This window comes from Equus quagga, chromosome 15 (assembly GCF_021613505.1).
Source record: "Equus quagga isolate Etosha38 chromosome 15, UCLA_HA_Equagga_1.0, whole genome shotgun sequence".
Classification (NCBI taxonomy): domain Eukaryota; kingdom Metazoa; phylum Chordata; class Mammalia; order Perissodactyla; family Equidae; genus Equus; species Equus quagga.
The window spans coordinates 88,311,680-88,333,307 of NC_060281.1; the positions used below are offsets into that span (position 1 = coordinate 88,311,680).

At 38.2% G+C, this 21,628-nt stretch overlaps 1 protein-coding gene across 1 annotated transcript in view; it reads right to left on the minus strand.

Moving 5' to 3' along the window:
• Positions 1–579: 579 nt before the first annotated feature.
• The window catches only part of SLC5A4 (solute carrier family 5 member 4), a 33,588-nt gene continuing 12,539 nt past the window's right edge, over positions 580–21,628 (minus strand). The window contains exons 6-15 of the mRNA XM_046640846.1: positions 20,269–20,374; positions 18,964–19,044; positions 16,605–16,825; positions 13,470–13,605; positions 11,751–11,858; positions 9,846–9,996; positions 7,530–7,698; positions 6,136–6,351; positions 3,304–3,406; positions 580–794 (exon numbers count right to left, since the gene is read on the minus strand). Coding sequence (XP_046496802.1) covers positions 580–794; positions 3,304–3,406; positions 6,136–6,351; positions 7,530–7,698; positions 9,846–9,996; positions 11,751–11,858; positions 13,470–13,605; positions 16,605–16,825; positions 18,964–19,044; positions 20,269–20,374 — 1,506 coding nt within the window. The remainder of the gene's footprint in view (positions 795–3,303; positions 3,407–6,135; positions 6,352–7,529; positions 7,699–9,845; positions 9,997–11,750; positions 11,859–13,469; positions 13,606–16,604; positions 16,826–18,963; positions 19,045–20,268; positions 20,375–21,628) is intronic.

The following is a 21,628-nucleotide window of genomic DNA, read 5'->3' on the forward strand; positions in this document are numbered from 1 at the left end:
ACAGACATGTTTTACAGTACGCGAATTATATTTTAATAAAGAGGTTTAAAACATCAATGGCTTGACATGCTAGCATTTAGTAGGGATGGCTTTATTTAAGACATAAGGTAATAATTTCCAGTAAAGATTTGTAAAAGCATTTACAACAGGCATTTTAGCTCACTTCCCCTCAACTATTAGAAAATAGTTGTATTTTCCAAATCTCTGAGATTAGTAAGAAAAAAACAGGAGGAGGTCACTGCTTTGCAGATGAGGCGATTGCTGTGTGAGGCAGAGTTGGGAGAGGCATATAAGGTAGGATAACCCGCTTGGTGAGCTATATTTTAAAAAAAAGAATTTAGACCCGAGCTCCTAGTTTATACACACATATATCAACTCACTGGCTTTCTAAATTATCAACTCTTTTTCTTTTTTTATTGACACAAAAGAACAACAAAAGCTAAAAATCAACTGTATAGTCCCCCATTAGATAAAATTACCAACTGCTTCTCTCCCTTTTGCAATACAATAAACTATGAAAGTGAAAAGTCAATAACAGTATCCTTTGCTTAGTAGACATTCTAGTGGCTCAGATAGAGTTCAGGCAAAATAGCCGTAGGCAAAGACTAGCACTGCCAGGAGGAGGATGGCGTTGACATTCACGACACTCCTCCACAAGGGCTTCTCGGACGTGTCTGTCAGCTTCTTCCTCTGGGCTTCTTTCTCTTCTTTGCTCAGCTTGGGACCTTGCTTCTCCCAACCACAGAATACGTCATAAGACTTCCTGAGACATCCACGAGTTTCCTCAGGATTATCTGAAACAAAGAAAGATAAACGAATGATCACAAAACATGGGAAATAAAACCCCTGTTAATGTAGTACAGACGACTGCGAGAAAGACTACAACCACTTCTGTTAGCGGAATCCTTGAGAAAATATAGATAGATTTGATTGTATAACAATGGAAAATTTTTGCATGGCATGAAGTCCAATAAACAAAGGAAAAACAAATGAAAAATTGGGGAAAAACATTTTCATCTTACATCACAAAGGGTTTAATATCCTTACTATATAACGGGTTTCTAAGACACCAACCACCCCATGAAAACATACTAGGGAAATTGATAAGACAGATGGTTCTTAAGCTTACTAAAAAAGAGAAATTTAAATTAATTTAAAACTACACTGAAATACCACTACTCACCTATCAGTGATAAAAAACTCAAAAGTCTCACAATATATTATATTAGTGAGTCTGTGTGGAAACAGACACTCTCACACATTGTTGCTAGAAAAGCATGATTCAATTCCCATGGAGAGGATATTATGTAGGCATTAACCCTTTAACCCCAAAATAAAACTTCTTAAACTCTATCCCAACGGTATCCTGGCAAAAATATAAAAGACTTGGGGCTGGCCTGGTCACATAGTGGTTAAGTTCACGTGCTCTGCTTTGGCGGCCCGGAGCTTGTGGGTTTGGATCCCAGGCATGGACCTACATATTGGTCATCAAGCCACGCTGTGGCTGCATCCCGCATACAAAATAGAGGAAGATTGGCACAGATGTTAGCTCAGTGACAATCCTCCTCCAGCAAAAAGAGGAAGATTGGCAACAGATGTTAGCTCAGGGCCAATCTTCCTCACTTAAAAAAAACCACCTCAAAAGACTTAATTACAAGGCTATTTGTTGCAGCATCAGAAAACTTAAAACACACTTCTAAACTTCATAGTATATGTACTTCTAAATATAATACTTCTAAACTATGTCTATGAAAACCATAATGAAGGTAATACTAAGCTTAGAAATAAATGGTAATGAAAATTCTACAACTTAGTTGTGAGATGCAACATCTTTGAGGGAAATATATAGTGTCAGTTATTTATGTTAGAAAAGAAGAGAGGCTGAAAATTAATGAAGTAATACCCAACTTAAGTTACAAAAACTAACAACAAAACAAACCCAAATAGCATAAATGGGAGGGTGTACAAATGAGAACAGAAAGTAATGAAATAGAAAGAAGGATGATAATAGAGAGAAATAACAAAGCCAAAAGTTGATTCTTTGAGAAAAGTAAAATAGACAACTCTTTTGTAAGATTTATTAAGAAAAAAGAGAAATCACAAAAAATTATATTACTAATTAAAATGAAGACAGAACTACAGAGGCAGTAGAGACGGAAGAGACAATAAGATATTATTAATAATTTTATGTCAATGTATTTAAAATGTGTACTAAATGGACACAATCCTAGAAATATATAATTTTCCAAAACTGATTAGTGAAGAAATAGGAACTCTAATTCATTCAATAGCCATCATATAAATTTAATCAGAGACCTTCTCTGTTTCTCTTTGTCTCTCTCCGCCACTTACACACACATACACACACACACACACAGACACATAAACACACAGATTCACTAGGCTCTAATGGTATTACTCACAAAATATCAAAACTTTAATGGAGATATCATTCCAATCTTATTGAAATATTTCCATAAAATGGAAAAACAGCTACTTTCCAATTCATTCTATGAGAACGCTATGGTCTTAATACCAAAACCAGACAAAGACTAAGTACCAAAAAGGAAAATTATAGGCCAGTCTTACCCAGGAACACTGATGGAAAAACCTAAAAGAAGTAGAAGGCTTGATCCTTCCTTCAATTTGAAGAACCCAAACCAAACCAAACAATTAGCATACAGTTCAAGACAACATACACTGAAGTGTTAAATTTTGTCAGTGGTTTTAAAAACATCAGGTAAATAAAGAGCCATGGGGATGGATGCTGGAGAAATTTTCATGAATGAAATGAGCTTAGAAGCTAGTTTTAAAGAACAGGCATTTTTTTCTCTTGGAGAGGAGGTAGAACCATTCTAGGCGGCTTTGTATATATGGGGGAAGAGTGAAGAAGTCTGCCTGGCTGGAATGAAGGGTGTATTGGAGGGAATAGTGAGAAATAAGTCTGGAGAAGAAGGTGTGAAGATGCTTAATCAATCAAGATCAATTTGTTGAACATTTAGTACGTAACTGGGAACAGGAGAGACTAGAATTGATTTGCACCTCAGAGCTGGCACACAGACCTGTGGATGGATGATGGATGGACAGACAGACTGATGGACAGGTAGATGAATGGGCAGCTTTCATGTGTAACAGATTGTCTTGGTTGTTGGGAAAGTAAGATTTTAAAGTTTCAGTTTGCCATAAATCTAACAGCTTTTTTAGAAACTGAATTTAGTGGTATTAAAAAAAAACCCAAACAAACCCTAAACCAATGCAGGTACAGAGTTTCTGCATGAAAACCAAACGTAGACCAGATAGTACCTTCATCATCACCATCATCAGATTCTTCGTATCTTTTCTCCCCTGCATCTAAATCAATTCGTTCCTCTGTACTGTTCCGAAGAGCCCAGCACAGGCGATGCAGCTGCCCAGAGACCACAGACAAGTCTGTTAGTGATGGGGAAATGTTTACCACACTACAGTGGTGTATTTGTTTACCGTACATCGCAAAACAATCAACAGCCCAGAAGAATATACATCACAGTCAAAAGTTCCCCTGCCACACCCACTCACCTGAACACACCAATCGTTTTTAATTATTTCTGTTTTTAATTCTTCTGGTAGATATTGAAAAGTCTTAAATAATACGTTTAAAACTCCTACTTCTGGATTTATAATTTCTTAATAGTTGAAGATTTGTCTAACTTACACCATACCCCAGCTTCCCTCATTGTCCTTATCATTCAATTGCTATTTGCTAGATCATTATTACTTACAGTTTACCTAGTGGTTACTTTTATAACTTTTCAAGTATCTTCTTAAGCTCCGTTTCTGGATTCATCATGTTTAGGTAGTATCTATGTACTATTGAGTTCTGACAGCATTTGTACCCTTACACGTCACTGCCTCCAAACTCTGTCAACTCACCCATTATTTTAAAACTGTTAAGCTTTATAGAATTTTAATTGTTTTCTGTAAATATAATTAAGATTTCCATGCTTAGTTTGTATGTTGATTTAAAATTTGAAATTAAGTAGCATTTATGCTATTATGTGATTTTTTTGTGTGCCATAGATCCAAGACATGTGATTGGACACAACAAATAAATACCAGCTCTAGATCATTCTAACGAAATTGTTCGAAATGTCAAATGGGCTTTTAAAATTACAATCCATCATACGATAAAAGCCATGCTTCATTTTAACTGGCCTCATATTTAGCCCAGAGAAGAATCTTCTTGTTTACATTTACTAGAATTTGTAATTGGCTTTCTTATTTGATGGTGACATAACAAGATTCCTAATTGTAGCTGCACAACATTCTTTTTTTTTTTAAGATTTTTTTATTTTTCCTTTTTCTCTCCAAAGCCCCCCCAGTACATAGTTGTCCTTCCAGTTGTGGCATGTGGGACGCTGCCTCAGCGTGGCTTGATGAGTGGTGCCATGTCCGCGCCCAGGATCTGAACCGGTGAAACCCTGGGCCGCTGAAGCGGAACGCATGAACTTAACCACTCAGCCATGGGGCCGGCCCCTGCATAACATTCTTAATTATAGCATTTTTTTTTATAGTAAATCCATTTCTTTTATTAAAAATCTCTTATTGGAGCTCCTTGAATTTCTGTTCTAACTTGGACCAGGCACTTTGTAGTTTTGCCAAAGGCCTATCTTCCTGAGATTTTTCTTTACTGCACTGTTAGATTAGGTCCACAACACTATTCATGGCTTTCTCTGAAATGGCTATTGGTTTTTATCAGTCTATTTGAAAAATCAAACGTCACAGTATATTAATAAAACATAAACATAAACTAGCTAAATGGTCTCACTGGTCCTTCAAACAAATTCTTTTGCTAAAAATTAATAATAAATTACGGTTATTTCTATTGGCATGAAAGAGTTTAACGTTGATATATATTTCTTTGAGAACTGTGATATGTCTTCCAGTGTTCTTTCATTCAACTCTCAATATTCAGCATAAATATTTAGTTATGAATTCTGGTGACTTGTCTTCGGTAAAGTAATTTGAACCACTCGGTGCTTCAGCTTTTCCCATCCACATGTTATCTATTTGCCGCTCCTCAAGGATATGTGCAAATAAGCATTGCTTCAAAGATTATGAGTGATAAATGCAAAATAAATAAGTTATACATGTTAGTCATAAATTCAACCAATATCAGTATAGAAGCAATATTTAAATTTAAGAAATGACTAATATTTGCTGGTCCTCTATACTGCCTGTCCTAGAGATACCTCTTATTGAACGTTTCTGGTATATATACTTTAAGACTTTCTTTCTTTGCTTAGACAAACATGTACATACTTAAATGTATTTTATTTTAAAAAAGTGATATTATACAACACTATTTAATTTTGCAAGTGATTTTTCCCACTTAACCATATCATGGACATTTGAAAAAGCAAATTGGGCTCCTCAGGTTCTCGAATAGCTGTGTAATATTCAAGGCAGCATTATTGTGTACTTATTCCACTAGCGATGGAAATTTGGCTTGTTTCCACTTTTTTCTATTAGAAATCTCTTGCAGAGAAAATCTTTATACATATATTTTTCCTACTTGTACAAGTATTTCTATGTAATAAGCTCCTAGAAATGGATTGTTGATTCATAGGGTATGAGAATTTTAAAAATGATAAATACTGCCCGACTGCCCTCCTCCAAATTATAAAATTCACACCCTCACCAGCAGCTCAGGAGAGTGGGCATTTCTCAACATGCTCAGCAGCATTGAACATATTCATATTAAACCCTTTTGCCAATTTGAAAAGCAAAAAATGCATCTCGTTGTTCTATTTTTCTTCTTCCTGCCCTCTGGTATCATGTGCTGATTTTTTTTGTGTCTGTGTCAGTGTTTGTGCTGTAAGTGAAATTCTACTCTTCCCCAAACAGTTTCAGCCCAAATAATAGCTCCACTGTGAAGTCTCTCCCAGTCTTAGGCAATTCTAATTACTCTCTTCCTGGTACCCTATAACAAAGGTGTAGATTTACCTCTGAAATGCATTGTGCAGTTTTTTGAGGATGAAGCCCATTTCCTAATCAAATATTTCTTAATTCACTGGTTCTCTGCACATTCTAGGTGCAAATCGCTTAGTTGAATGACTGGATGATAATCTCAAGTATCATATATTACCAATTACTCACGTGTACATCAGGAATGGGTTTTGTTAACAGGGAAATTCCCAGGGCGACCAGCGTGGTAACAAAGAAGAGAATCATGGCAAAGTATAGGTAGTGCACTCCACAGATGATGTCCGGACAGCCACTGGCAGCCAAACAACTCCCTGTTCCGTAGACAAATTCTGCAATCATACGAATGAGGCCGAGCACAAGTCCAACCATTAGACCCCAGAAGGCTCCCTGCAAAAGAAACAAGAACAAAATCAGAGTATTTACAAAACAAGAGAAGCTCATTCAAATAGGTCATGATGATCATCCTACTTCCTTTTCTCTACTAAGAACCAAAAAATGGCTGACCTTGAGCACAAGGTCACCAAAGCAGGGAAAAGTTGCAAACACGTGGATTTGCTAGTGGGATATTGCTTTCTATGGTCCTGAAATATCATTGTGTTGTTGATTCTCCAACTCCAGGACACTACTGTCTACTCTGACCTAAGCCTAAGTTTACCTTGACTCATATTTTATATATAGATTTAAAAACGTTATGTTGTAGAATAAGCAGAACTATGACTTATGTTACACAATTCGCAGAGTTAATGTTAGATAATTGTAATTTATTAAGCTTTTGACAATTAAAAGCATTTACCCTCTCTGAGAAGTTGGTGGCAGTGGAAACATGTGTCCCCTGTTCACCCAATTGAGCTGTTATGTTTAAGGGAAATGGTATTGCAGAGAGATTAAGAGTATGACCTCTGGATGGGGGATGACCTGAATCTGAATTTGAAGATCCAATTTACTAATATTAAGTAGCATGTGGAAGACACATAGATGTTAACCTCTCTGCATCTGTTCCTCATCTGGAAATTGTAATAATAAGGCTAACACCTGGGAACAATTAAGGGATTAAATGTACATGGTCCATAATAGTCAATCAATTATATATATCATAATAGAAATTAACACATTTTGAAGCCTTACTAATGGTAGGTTTTCTCCTAAGCACTTCACATATTTTCTCTTTTAATTCTCACCGCAATCATATAAGGTTGGCATTGTGACTATCTTCATTTTACAGAGTGAAATGCTTTGCTTAAGATCACAATGCTATTAAGTGGTAGAGCCAGGATTGGACCTTGGCAGCCTTACTTCAAAACATGTGTTCCTCAGCACCATGCCATGTATGTATATAACATTTTGTAAGAAATATAAAGACTGTAGTATACTATGTAAGTATACTATACTAAGTGTATACTATGTATTTACACACTTTAGTGAGAATCGGGAATTGTGGCTGACCACAAGTGAAATTGAGATGGACTTGGAGTTGTATAAATAAGGTAAAAAGAGTGCATTTTACCAGTGATAGAAATAGTTTTTTTCTCATTCCAGCAGGGAAAAAGTTTCCCAATTTCACTTACTTGTTCATTCACTCTTTTACAAAAGATGGCAAGCAGGAAGACAGCTGCAATTGGAGGTCCAACGTAGCTGGAAATTGACTCTATGTAATGGACCAGTTGTCCATTTTGAGCTACCTCTACTAATGGGACCCACACAATGCTGACGACAGTTAATAGAATCATAAATAGCCTGGGAAGAAAACAAAATAAATGTTAAACAAAAGAAGTATTAGTACTTCCATTGTGCTTTAGTTCTTGAATCCATTCTTGTGGCCATTCATTGATTTTCCAAATAAAATCAAGCTCTTTGACCACACACGAAGCCATGCCATACTTGATGATGATCTGTCAGTAAAATTCCAAGCAAGCAATTTCTTGTCTATAATTAGTCATAATAGCTTCAACTACAGGATGAAATATCCACTCATAAAAACAGTTCAAATGTCAGCAATTGATTAATAATTCTCTAGTGCAATTTATGCAATATATCAGTTAGAAAAAACATCACACTATTTCTTTTAATAAGTAATTATTTGTATGACAAAGAAAGCAGACTCTTATTTTGATCTTTTTTCCTGGCTTGAGAGAAACTGTCAGTTTGCATAGATTAGAATGAAAATATCCTCTATCCCAGAATGTTGAGTGAATTGACCAGAAATGCTAATTTGTGCATTTTGCTACTTGAATACTTTGGCAGGTAGAAAGAATTAGTTAAAATATTGGTAGGTGGTAAAAACCTATTAGAGTTTCCTGGAGTCCAGGGAGCATGGCTGATTCACTTATATAAACTCCACAATATTCTGTACTTCTGGTGTGAATAAACAAACATAATTTATTGGGCTGTCTGTAAAAGGTCATTGCTTCTCTGTGTTCATCTGAAACAGAGAGGTGAGGGTTGGAAAAAGAGGGGGACAAGCATTTGGGCAGGAGACTGAGGAACAAGTATCTCATTTAAGCCTTACAAAACCTCTGCAATCTTGCAATAACTAAATGTGATAAGCTGTGGAAAGTCTTAGCACAATACCTAGGACACAGTAAAGATTCAAGAAATAACATCCACTCTCCTTGTTGTTATCATCATTGGAAAGCAGGTCACTGGAAAGTACCTTACTTGCTCTCTTATCTTCAATTCTTTTCTTTCACGTGTGGAATAAAATCCAAAGTCTTGTTACGGCTTAAATGGCCCTAAATGATTTAACCTCCAGCTATCTTTCTGACCATGTTTCTTATCATCTCCCACTTGCTCCTCAGGTACCGGCCCCACCTCTTGTTGTCTTCAAACACGCCACGCATGTGACTGCAGGAGGAATGCAGCACTTCCTCTTCATCCCCACAGAGCCAGGGGCTCGCTCCCGTACTTCCCTCAGGGCTCTGCTGAAGTGCCACCTCCTCAGAGAGGACTCCCTGAGCACCTGTCTTAAGTAGCCCCCATCCTTTAATCCTCCTTTAATTTTCTTCCTGGTACTTTTTGTCATCTGATATAGAATATATTTATTAACTGTCTATTTTCCCCATGAAGGCATAAATAGCATGAGGCAGGAAATTATTTTTCACATATATGTCTTTTTTTCATATTTGTATTCTGGGAGATAGTAGACATTTAATGAAAGGGAGAGAAAAAACTCATTAGGTTATCACTGGGACAAAGGGGACTCATGCCCAAGATCATGTACCCACTAGTGGACTACTGTGTCTTGGGCCTTCTGAATTCTAGTCCAACACTATCTCCACTACAGAAACACAGATTTTTTTACCTCTCCAATAGCATTGTCCAGAGTCAAGATCTGGACCAAGTAAGCCCTTGGAATTTTCCCCCCAAGTGGTTAATTTACTAAAGCAATTGTTACTATCTTCAACAAGGCACAACCTTTTAAATAAGTTGTCAGTTTCTCTTGACACCCCATTTCTTAATGAATGTAGTTGATAAACTCCTCTGTAATAGCCTGTGGATGGATTAATCTGTTGCTTCCTTCCTGTGCTATACACAGAAACTTCTAGAGACAATGCATTAACCTATCAGAGTAGGTGGGAAGTTTATAAGTAATGAAAAACACTGATGGAGTTTCATGAAGATGTGTTTGGGAGAGCATGTGAGGAGAGGGAAAAACAGGAGACAATCATTCAAAAGCCCGAAAAAGCAACTATTTCATTTAAAGGTATCGCCCCAAGTTTTGCATGTGGAAAGAGACTAAGTTGGATTAAACGTCCTCCAATGTTCCTTCCTCCACTCTAGAACTTGATGATTAGTTTCACTAAAGCCAAAGATGAAGAGGCTCTAGGTCACTTCTATAGCTGTACTTTTCCGGAGAAATTCTACACAGAAACCAGGTCTCTCACCTTCCAGCTATAAGGAGCTCTCTCTCCGATGCCTGCTTCCGCATCTTGGTGTAGAGGTCCATGGTGAAGAGGGTGCTGGCGCTGTTGAAGATGGAGGTCAGAGAGCTTATGAGAGAGGCTAACATCGCTGACAGCATCAGGCCTCGCAGTCCTGGGGCCGGAAGAGGGTACAAGAAGTGGTTAGAAATTTGACGCCAGGATCTACAAGGGCTAGGTCAAACCAGAGAGTGGTTCAAAGATAAAAGTGTTACCTGGAACATTTACCAACTGATGTGCCTATTAACACACATCATCGTATGGCATTTCCTGCATATTCGATTTGAGATTAATTTAAGAATAATCTAGCATAGAATTTTAGTTCTAAATAGGAATTTAGAGATCATCTGCTGGAACCTAATATTGATAGAAAGGAAACTGTGCCTTCTCACCTTTCTTTGGTTTCCTGAAGACTTAGAGAACTGGAGAGGAAGAAGCCTAGTAGGTGGTACTGCTGAAGAGGTCTTTGGTGGGCAGAGCTGAGGGTATTGAGACCTCATGGCCACTTCATCCTCCAGTTCCCTCTTCCCATTAGTAATGCCCTTAAACCTCCTAGGACAAAGTGTCGAATGGGGGGGATGGGTGATATCACTTGTCGGTCGTGCTCCCTTCCTTCTGACAAAGTTCATGTGGGTCAGGGAGGAGAAAGGTCTTAGCAGTGTTAGCTAACCTTTGATGGACCTAAGGTACAAGATCACCTGGTCACTCCTGAGCCCTAAACTCGGCTCTCTTTCTGTTCACCACAGCAAACATCACCATCTAATGTCTTGTCTCATTTACTTATTAAGTATCTATGTGGTTTATTTTCTATCTCATGAAACTAGAATGTGAGTTCCAAGGGATAGGGGATTTTGTGCCTACTTCACCGATGTTTTCTGAGCAACAGAGCAGTGTCTGGCACATAGTAGACAGTCAATAAATAGTTGTAAATTAAATAGATTGAGGTCTATTGTTTGGGTATCACTGGTCTAAGGAAAGTGGGATAAATAGTTAACCTCTAGTCCTCTGAATCTGTAAGTCTATGGCTATGCAATTCTTCTATTGACAAATAGATCATTTGAATGTTCTCGATTGGCCTGGAAGGCAGTCTTGAACCTACAGGAGGATTCTTCTAATAGAAATTATATCTGGCTCATCTCTGTATTCCCCAGGCCCAGTACAGGGCTGCTAGCTTATGGAAGGTTCTCAAGAAATATCTGATGAATACAATTGAATTAATAGAAGTAAGAATTATTAAGGATTACACCATATCCCTTCCTCATGGCCCATGTATAGATCAGGCCTCTGAAGCAGTCCTAGCATGAACTTTTTTTCCAGTTTTATTGAGATATGAATGGCAATTAAAAATTATATATATTTAAAGTATACAGTGTGATGTTTTGATATATATATATACTGTGAAATGATTACCCAAATCAAGCTAATTAACATATTCATCACCTCACATAGTTACTGTTTTCTTGTTTTGTGGTGAGAATACTTGAGGTCTACTCTCTTAGCAAATTTCAATATACAGGATATTATTATTAACTATAGTCTCCATGCTGTACATTAGGTCTCCGGAACTTATTCATCTTATAACTGAAAGTTTGTACCCGTTGACCAACATCTCCCCATTTCCCCTACTCCCAACCCCTGGCAACCACCGTTCTACTCTCTGCTTCTATGAGTTCAAGTTCTTTAGATTCCACATATAAGTAACATCATGCAGTGTTTGTCATTCTGTATCTGGCTTATTTCACTTAGCATAATGTCCTCCAAGTTTATCTATTTTATCACAAATGACAGAATTTCCTTATTTTTTAAGGCTGAATAATATTCCACTATTATTTTCTCTATCCACTCATCTGAGCATGGACATTTTCTTACCGTTAGGCATCAGTTCCATCACCAGTATTGGGTAGGCATAGTTAGTGCAGCCGACTTCAACGCCACAGTGTTTGACACATTCAGAAGGTACAACACAGGCTACCCTGTCTGAGGAGGGATTCAGATAAGTAGGTTCAGTGAGTGGGGCCCAACAGGTAAAATACACAACCATTGGACAAAGAAACAAGTTGTAAGGTCATGGATGGAAGGAAAGACGTTTGCCTGGAAATTGGAGATTCGGTTTTGAACTCCATATCATGAATCTGCTCCCTCTTTTCTCAGAATATGACTTCATAAGTGTCTCACACCTGTGATCCCTCTTGCACTGACCTAAGGGGCAGGGTTCTTCCTTGGGACGTGGTCCAGCTAGAGCACTGGGGCAAACCGAGGGAGCTGATTCCATCTTCCAGAAAAGCTGCACAAGCATAAATCTTCCCAGGAGCACAGAACTCCAGAGATAAAATATCACCCCTACCCAGCAAGTCAGTTCTGTGTCCAGTCACATGTAGCCCAGTGTTTTCCACCTACATCTAAGAAGAGATGTCACTTGTGATGGTCACTGGGGTGATTGCCCCTGTGAGATGATGTCTCACTTCATTGTGGCAGTTGCACAATACTTTGGTGATTATTTTGCTTAAATAAGATTATGAGAACAGACAGAAAAAACTGATAAAAAAAAATCACCCAGAATACTAACACATTAGCACATTAGCTTCCTGTAGTTTTTTTCATTCCTTTCTAATCCTTTTCTACAGGGAAATGTCTTTTTTTGCATAACTGTGGTAACTATTAAGATAATATTTTGTAGTGTTATTTTTACATTTAACATAATAACTTCAGCATTTTCCCAGGTTTTGAGAATCTTCAGTCTCCTGTGTGCAATTTTCCATAAAGAGGGTAAACAATAATTTCTTTAGTCATTCCCTATTGTTGGATATCTATACATTCTTTACTGCTATCAACAATACTACAATGTTGCAATAAGAAGTGAGGTTGGTCACTTGATGTTCATCTTAACAAGATTTCAGCCAATTAAACTGATTCTTAGTTGAGAAAACATGAAGTAGATTCAGTGTTATCTGATGGATTGCCCCAATAAAAACCAGAGGCCACCATTAGCCAATGAAGGAAAATATTTGGTTATATTTCCTTCATTCATCATAATAAAGAAAGAAAGGAAGAAAGTTGGTATTTTTGGAAGATTTTCAACGTTAGTAGTTACTTTCAGCTGACTCAGAAATTCAATTGCCCCAAACAACTCAGTTCCAAAGCAGTGAGGTTGGTGCAATTCTTCAACGGTCTCATAGGGACCAAGAAGTGACAGCGCATCTCAAAGACCTTCTCAGTCAGAGAGGTCACCAAACAACCACCACCTCACCTAACTCATATTTTCTAAAAGTTCTACCTCACCCTCCAGTGCCCTTCTGAATTATTGTCTAGACTTGCTTAAATCTAAGCCACTCATGAAAATAGGACTCACAGACTCAAATGCCTACAAGGTGACAGGCACATAGTATAAAAGAGATAAAGGAACAGAGTGTCAAATATTCCAAATTTTCCTGTTTCTGACCCCTTGCACAAGCTGTTCTCTCCACCTGGAATTCTGTTTTTACTTCCATATGTTCTCTAGTTTATCAAAGTTTTACTACATCTTAAAATCACTTCTCAGAATTCAAGCATAAAAAGAAAAGAGGGTTTATCAGTGGATTCAGGACTTGCCTGTGTACAGAATGCGGCTGATCATCCCTGGCATCACCATGAGGAACATGGGCAGCAGCTTCAGGTAACCACACATGATGCAGGAGGCCTTCACGTGAGACATGTTCTTGCCTGATAGGCAGCGCTGTACAATAACCTGCCGAGAAAACACAACACAGTCGTGAAACAACCAGAGGATGACTTCAAAGAAGGGGAGTGCCTCTTTTCAGGGATTAAGGTTACAATAAGAAATGGGGTCACGGCTAGTGGGAAATAATGGGCTTCAGGATAAAATCAGGACTCAAGTCCCCGCTCCTCTCACGTGAGTATTTGACTTCTGTAAGTCTCAGTTTTCTCATCTCTATATAGGGTTATCCCTTGTAGGATATTCTGAATATCAAGTTTAATGTTTGTAAGATTCTTGGTACATAGAAGTCAATACTCATCACTACTGTTAAAATATGTTTACAGCTCCCAGGCTGCATTGCAGCAACGGCCATGTGCTCCTCCAGGTACAAAGCTGTCACTACTGATCTTTGCCACAAGTTGTGTGTTTAAGTTACATTTTTAATATTGTAGGCACTGAATAAGCCACATACTCATCAGTATCTCTCTATTGTTGTGGGGCAATTGACCCCTGGGAAATCAGGCCCACTGCCATGGAAACACCATAGTCAGGCAACCATCAAAATTGAACCCTGACACATTCATCTCTAGATTTCTTCAGAATATTCTGAGGACCTCATTGAGCTATGAATCAACTATGATGGTCCTGGGAAAATGAATGCATACAATTTCATAATTTCTATTAAGTTGTGCAATTTCTTGACTAAGAATTTTCTAGCAAAGCAGGATTTCTACCCATAATGCTATAGCTTCCTAATATTTTTCTTCTGAAAGACTGTCAGAAAATAGGGATGGCTTTTTCTGCTTAATTCTCTTTGGAGGGACAAATCTATGAGGGATAGCAGCAGTGTCATTCAGTGCTGGGGGAGCAGGTGACATTTTTAGACAGAGGGATAGAAGCAGACAGTTGGAGGGACAATACAAATCACAGGTGAGGAGGGGAGTTCTGTCAGCAGACAAGCAGGTTCTGCCATCAGATCTAAGGGTTAATGTGGGGCCACTTACACAAGGCAAGTCAGGTAGTCAAAGGCAAACTATAAATAATAAAGATAGTTCCACAAATCAATGATGAAAGGATGCATTCTTTGGTAGATATGTTGAAAAAATCAATTTATTATGCAGAGAAGAGGAAAACTGGATCCCACATTAACATCATAAGTGACCATTGAGTCAAGATGGGTTTAAATTTTGAAATTATAAGTTTGGGTTGATGGAAACTATTTAGGGAGAAAAAAACATCATAAAACAAAACAAAAACAAACTCAAACACTATATAAAGGAAGATCCAGAAAAAAAAAGATCTTGGAAGTTATAACTACAAAGGCAGAAAAACTGAAGGATAAAGTCAAGGAAGGCTCCCAGAAGGTGGAACAAAAGACCAAGAGATGGAAGATGAGAAGAAAAGATAAAAACACTAGAGAACCAGCTGAGGAAGACCATCAATTCAAAATAGCAGGTCCCCAAAGGAAAAAAAAATGGAAGAAATCAAAGAAAGTAGCCCCTCAAATCGTTCAAGACATCCATCATTGGATTAAACAGGTTCACAGAGGCTCATAACAATGGACAAAAATAGATCCACACACAGTTGTACATTGTGGTGAAATTTCAGAACACTGAGGACAAAAGAAAGACAAGCTTCTAGAGAGGAAAGACAGGTCACATCCAAAGAATTAAGAATAACTTCAGGTTTCTCAACATTAATAGTGGAAGTCAGAAGACAATGAATCTATGGCTTTGGGAAAATTATTTCCAACCTAGAAATGTGTACATAGCCAAAGGATCAGTTTAGGAAAAGTTGGAGCGAAGCCATTTTCAAACATGCAAATTTGCAATAAATTTATCTTCTATCTTCTTAAGAACTTCCTGGAAAATTCAATTGTCCTGAAAGAAGGAGTAAACCAAGAAAGAAGGTGCTGTGGGATACTGGAAATAAGAGATATAACCCAAGAATGAGGCAAAGGGAATCCCAAATATGGTAATGAAGGGGGTCCTGGATGAGGGTGGGCACCAAGCATACAGGGCAACCTGACATATTGTGAGAGGCCAAAGGTTCTGAGAAGAAATGAGGAAAAGAGTTGGTAGAATACTTGATGTATTTGCAAGTATTGAGAAGAGACATAGGCAATTTGCAGAGGGTTTGGCATTTGATGAGTAATAATTACAAAGAAAATTTAAAGCAAAAAAATTAAGAATTATTAATTTGAGAGAAAAGAAAAAGCTAAAGAAAAATCAATCAAAGAATATCATGTGGCTTAGTTGTGAATCACATTTATGTAGTCACAAAAATGGTAGCATCAAAACCTGATCTCAGGGCTGGCCGGTGGTATAGCAGTTGTTTGTGTGGTCCGCTTCAGTGGCCCGGGGGTTGCTGGTTTGGATCCCAGGCGTGGACCTACACACTGCTTATTAAGCTATGCTGTGGCAGGCATCCCACATATAAAACAGAGGAAGATGAGCACAGACGTTAGCTCAGGGCGAATCTTCCTCAAAAAAAAAAAAAAAAGCCGATCTCATCAAAATTGTAAATTAGATCTATTGGGAGGATAGGAAGCAGGAGATGTGCTTCTGTAGAATTGAGGGTGGAAAGTTGAAAGAGCTAAACCCTCATTTCTCATTGTGGAAAGCCAATAGGAAAATCCTAAATCTGGAAAACCCAAAAGGGAGAATACAAGTATTTGTTTGGATCACCTGGGGATCAAATCTATAAGCAAATTGTGATTCATTGGGTCGGGGTAGAATCTGATAGTGTTTATTTCTAATGAGCTCCAAGTGATATCCATGCTGATGGTTCACAGACCACATTTTGAGTAGAAGGATTTAGAGAATAGAAATACACACCAAAATAGTTAACTGAAAGAGCTGAAAGTGAAATAAGGTGGAGAGCCAGAAAGCAGACAGCTGTTTTTCATAACAAGTCTTGTAGAAGTATTTGACTTTTTAAATGATACGTGTGTATATGTGTATATATGCTTTTCTATGAGAAGAAAAAGAACAGGATAAGCATAGCCACATGCCACAAACACACTTCACCTGATCTGAACACCAGTACCACGCAGCTACGAGGTTCATTCCAAGTACGGTTCCTGGCCATGGAATATCCCCAGTGACAGCATCTCGGAAAATGTGGAAGGAGTCTGCTTTAGGAGTATAGCACGTGGGACTGATTGTCAGGTTGTCCCCCTCGACTGCGGACGGGACGGCATTCATGTACTTCTCTGCAAAACTCTGGTATCCTCCAACTTCGGCAAATGCTGAAAAGCCAGTGGATAAAATGAAATGTTTTGCAGACATCTAAAACACCCGGTGTTCATAATTATTCCTTTGTGGTGGAGGTACCCAAGCACCTCCAATCAGCCTGGTCAAACCCTCAGGGTCCTTCTCCCAGGATCCATGTCTTTCCAGTACTTCCAATGGCATTGGCTATGATATCAGATTTACTTTCACAAAGCACATAAAGCATATCACCCTTTAGCTTTTTTTCTTATAGTGCTCTTGAAAATTTTGATTTAGTGTCTAGCCATATGGTAAAAATAAGACTGTTATCCAACAGACTGATATTGATGTCTGACCATCAATATCAACCATCTAGAGCGGACATAAACCTGGACAAGGGCCAACAGAGTGATCCTAACAGAATTAGCCATCAGGAAACCCCAGCTCCTCTCAAAGGGCCAAGAAGAAATGACTTCTCTTCTTGACACAGAGCCTGGCTAGTATGACTTTATGCACAGTGTGGTTGTCTGGTGCAATACTGTATTCTACTTAAGTTACAATAAAAAAAATGGGAAGATGAGAAGCAGAAACTGAGGACAGAATAATATGTGTGGTGAGGGGAAATGGTGAGAATCAGCCCACTGGGGGTCTGGAAAGGCTAGTCAGGCATAGAAAAGAGCCATAATGGGTGGAAACCCTAGAAAGATGAACCCAGGCACATGGGGCCACTTAGTATAAGTTCAAATGATGCAAAATCATCAGAGCATCATGTATTTGTAGAGTTGAAGTTGACATTAATTTATTGAACACCCTCATGTTTGTATGTGCCAAACATGGTGCTGGTATTATGTGCAAAATGAATATGCAAAGCAGGAACTCAATCTAGTGGAGGATACAGATGATAAAAGGAAATTGTTCTGATAAGGGGAATATGATTTGTGACAAAAATACATGGGGACCTAGGAGATGAGAGTCCTTTCCTAAGGATGGGAGAAGTGGCATTTAGAGAGGCTGATGCCAGAGAATGCATCACTGAGGCCAGAAACCAAAGAACCATGAAGAAGAATAGCACAGAAGTTCTGGCTAACTAAACAGAAAGTTCACAAGGAGTTGGTACTAGGAGTTGCCTCTGGAGCAGCACTGTGCAATAGAACTTTCCGCAATGATGGAATTGTTCTATATCCGTCCTGTCCAATATGGCAACCACTAGCCATATATTGATAGCACTTGAAATATGTTTAGGCAAATGAGAAACTGAATTTTTAATTTGAATTAATTTAAATTTAAATAGCCATATGTGGCTAATGGCATCCATATTGTGTCAAAATCACCAACTATCATCGTGAATTTGTTGTCTTTGCAGTTCTATCAGTTTTTGCCTCATGTATCTTCAAGCTCTGTGATCTAGGTCATGCATATTCAGAATTGTTGTATACGGTGCAGCTTGAGTGGGTGGAACATGGTGGCTGCAAGACATGGGAGGGATGAAAAGACATCTATTTTCACCCTATATCCTTTTTACTGTGTGCATGGATTTCCTATGCAAAGATGAACAAATGCCACAATAAAAGAAAACAAAAATCAACAAACTGTAAATTAGATTCATCAATACTGCTTGCTGGTACAACTTACTCAAGAGAATGAACTGACTGATGATACTAATAAGCAAGAATCATAAAGGAAAATCAAATCTGTGTTTGTGTATTCTAACAATAGAGTAAGTAATGTACTTTAATAATTTCCATCAGAAACAGTCATAATGAAGTTAATATTTAGTTATCTAAAGTTTTCCTAATATTTAATCCTTCATTTTATGAAGATTCTATGTAAGTGAAGGGTTTCTGTGCATTGAATCCAATGTACCAATATTTTTGAAAAATTATCAATGAAATGATACTCATTTTGTTCATTATGAACACAAAGATGTTAAAATTAAACAGATAACTTATCTGAGCAATAATTTTTTAAAGGAAGTAAAGTTCTTCTCCCTCATTTCCTTATGCTGAGATAGTACAGCAAAAAAGAAGTCAGGCAGGCATTTCACTGATGTGAATCAGGTAAATGATTGGAAAATGTGACCAGATAGAACTGGGAGGCAGCAGTAAAGAGCAAACGGAGCAGACACAAGTCCCATGATTTCTGGTCCCAGGGCACCACTCACGCTGTTCTAACTTACCAAACCCCATGAGAATAAAAGAACCTATCAGCATGATGATGGTCTGGAGGGTGTCTGTGTAAATAACTGAGGCCAAGCCGCCTGTGAAGAGAAAGAAAAGAACCAGGACATTTTATCCATGTGTGCTCATCCATTTGCTTTCACCTCTGGTTATCTTCCACCCAAACCCTAGAAACGACTCAGCTGAAAACATATCAAAAGCTGGTTGGACCACAAGCTCCTCTGGGCATCCTTATCTCCTCAGTCATTATGTCTCTCATTGATCCTCCTGTCTTCCTTGCCTTGCCTTGACTCAAAGTTTCTATGAATTATTGTGGAGTTCCATCTTTGTGTAAGTTTTTGAGTATTAAATAAGGGAAAAGGCAAAGTTTTAATATCGTGAAAATTTCCTTCAACAATCCCTCAATTCACTTCACTTAGCCCAATATTCTTGCTTTCAAAAAATTGAGCAAAGCCATTTTTGCACGAGTGTTGGAACCTAGATATCATTGTTTCATTAGATGAATACCAGCTAGAGTTTTTGACTTGTGTTTTGCTGCAATTTTTTACAAAAAACAACTTCTCTTTCAACTCTAGACTCATTAGACTCTTAGTCAATAAGATATTTCTTTTGTGAGAGTGTCTTGGGGAGACAAGACTGATCCTGAAAACAGAAGATTCATGCCCTCCTCTCTCACTTACTCTGAAACACATGCTCGGTGTTTGAAAATGGCTCCAGAACTGTCTTGATTGTTCCAGCTGTTATTTTCTTTATTTTTCCAACTGAGCTGGTATAGTTTAATTTTTTACAATTAATTTTTCATAAGTTAGTACGCATGAGATACTATATCAATGTACGTGGTTCATGAAAGCCTGCTTGAACTATTACCACATACCCTTTCCCCAAAACCAACTCACTGCTCCAGTTCTTCTTTCCTGATTCTGCCATAGCCCACTACCATGCCCTGGCATCGTGTATTTATTTGGTGTATTCTCATGTCTGAGCTGCTCTTTCATCTTGACCTTCCATGTATATGATATGCTGGATTCCAAATGCCAATCTGGGTGCTGAACACATAGTTGAGCCAAATCACCATTTTCCTACTCCATCCACCATATTGTTATCCTCAATCAAGATGCTTACACCTAATTCTGGAGATTCTTCACTTTAGTTGTATTTCTGGGCCTGTGCGTGACTCTCATAGTGGCAATAAAAGGCTACCCTTACCTTGGTGGTGACAGGGCTAACTCGGAAGTTGCTAATTTCAGATTCGGGTGGGATCAGCAGAAGATAGCATGACTGAGCTAGACATGCAATGGACTCACCAGTGATTGTGTAAATAGCAGTGACAGCCAAGAGGATGAAGATGGCCAGATAAAGGTCCAATCCCAAGGCCAATTTGATGAATATGGCTCCAGAAAACATGTCTGACTAAAAAGGGAACAGTCAGGATGGAAAAGAAACATGTACTTCAGGCCTCTATTTTCTCTGCTCCAATGTTAACCCCTCCCCAACTTCTTTTCCTGGTAATCCTCCACTCATCCTTCAAGATTCCACTTAGATATCCTCACAGCAATATCTTCCATAGAGCCTCAATCAGCAATTTCACTCTCTCTTCTATATCGTAATGGTGGTTAGTTCATTGCTGAGTTGAGGCAGCATGCCTGAGACCTTTTCCTGCACCAAGAGGCTTAAAGAGGCTGAGTAATTGCTTATAGGAACACTCTTGACTATGGTGGAGCATTTTTTCCATGTATTCTTAAAATCAATATTCTTGTTTGCTGATGAAGATTTTCACAATTATGTGTTCATTTTAATTTTCCTACAATTATATACACACACATATATGTATGTGTGTGCATATATGTATATAGTTCCTAGTTCTGTTTGCTCAAGGAGCTAAGAAACAAAGACAACTCGATGAACATACTTATCACCCAGATTTTGGTCTCTAATATCCCCCCCCCCACCGCCAAAATAGATGATTCCAGGGCAAGAGCAGGGTTGGTACAAGATGAGTCTGGAACACTTCGTTATGCTAGAGTTTAAGGAATTGCTCAAGAAAATGATGACGGCATGTCACATTCTTTACATAGGAAACAGTTTGAGGAGTTTCTGCCAGCCCAATCTGGTGTAATATGAGCATCAATATAATTACATACAATAACCATTTGTAAACCAGTGATAAATATGAATTTATGAGTCCATATCAATAATAGATAAATAGATAGGTAGATAGGTAGGTAGATAGAGGAGAAGGAAAGGCTCTTGCCTTTAGAAGCATGCTGAATGCTAACTGGTAACTATGGAGGGATTGTTGAGTTGGAAAGTCATTATTTGGCAGCCATTATAGTAAGGATTGGATCAGGTAAGAATCATCTATGAATGCTAAGTATAGTGGTAAATTTTAAAGAGGAACAGGATATTTGCATGGTTTAAAGTATTTCATCACAGACTGCTTATTAGTTCCAGGGGGAAATAAACACATAATTATACAGTGGAGAAATTTGGGAAAACTTTGACCAGGTGGTCAAAATCAACATCACCACTGAGGAACAGATGGACATTGAATGTCTCCAGATAGGATATCTTGAGCAGGACACAATATCACTCACATGGTATCCCAGCCAAGAATGCAAAACCTGAATCCAACCATCAGGAAATATTAGACAAATCCAAAATTAA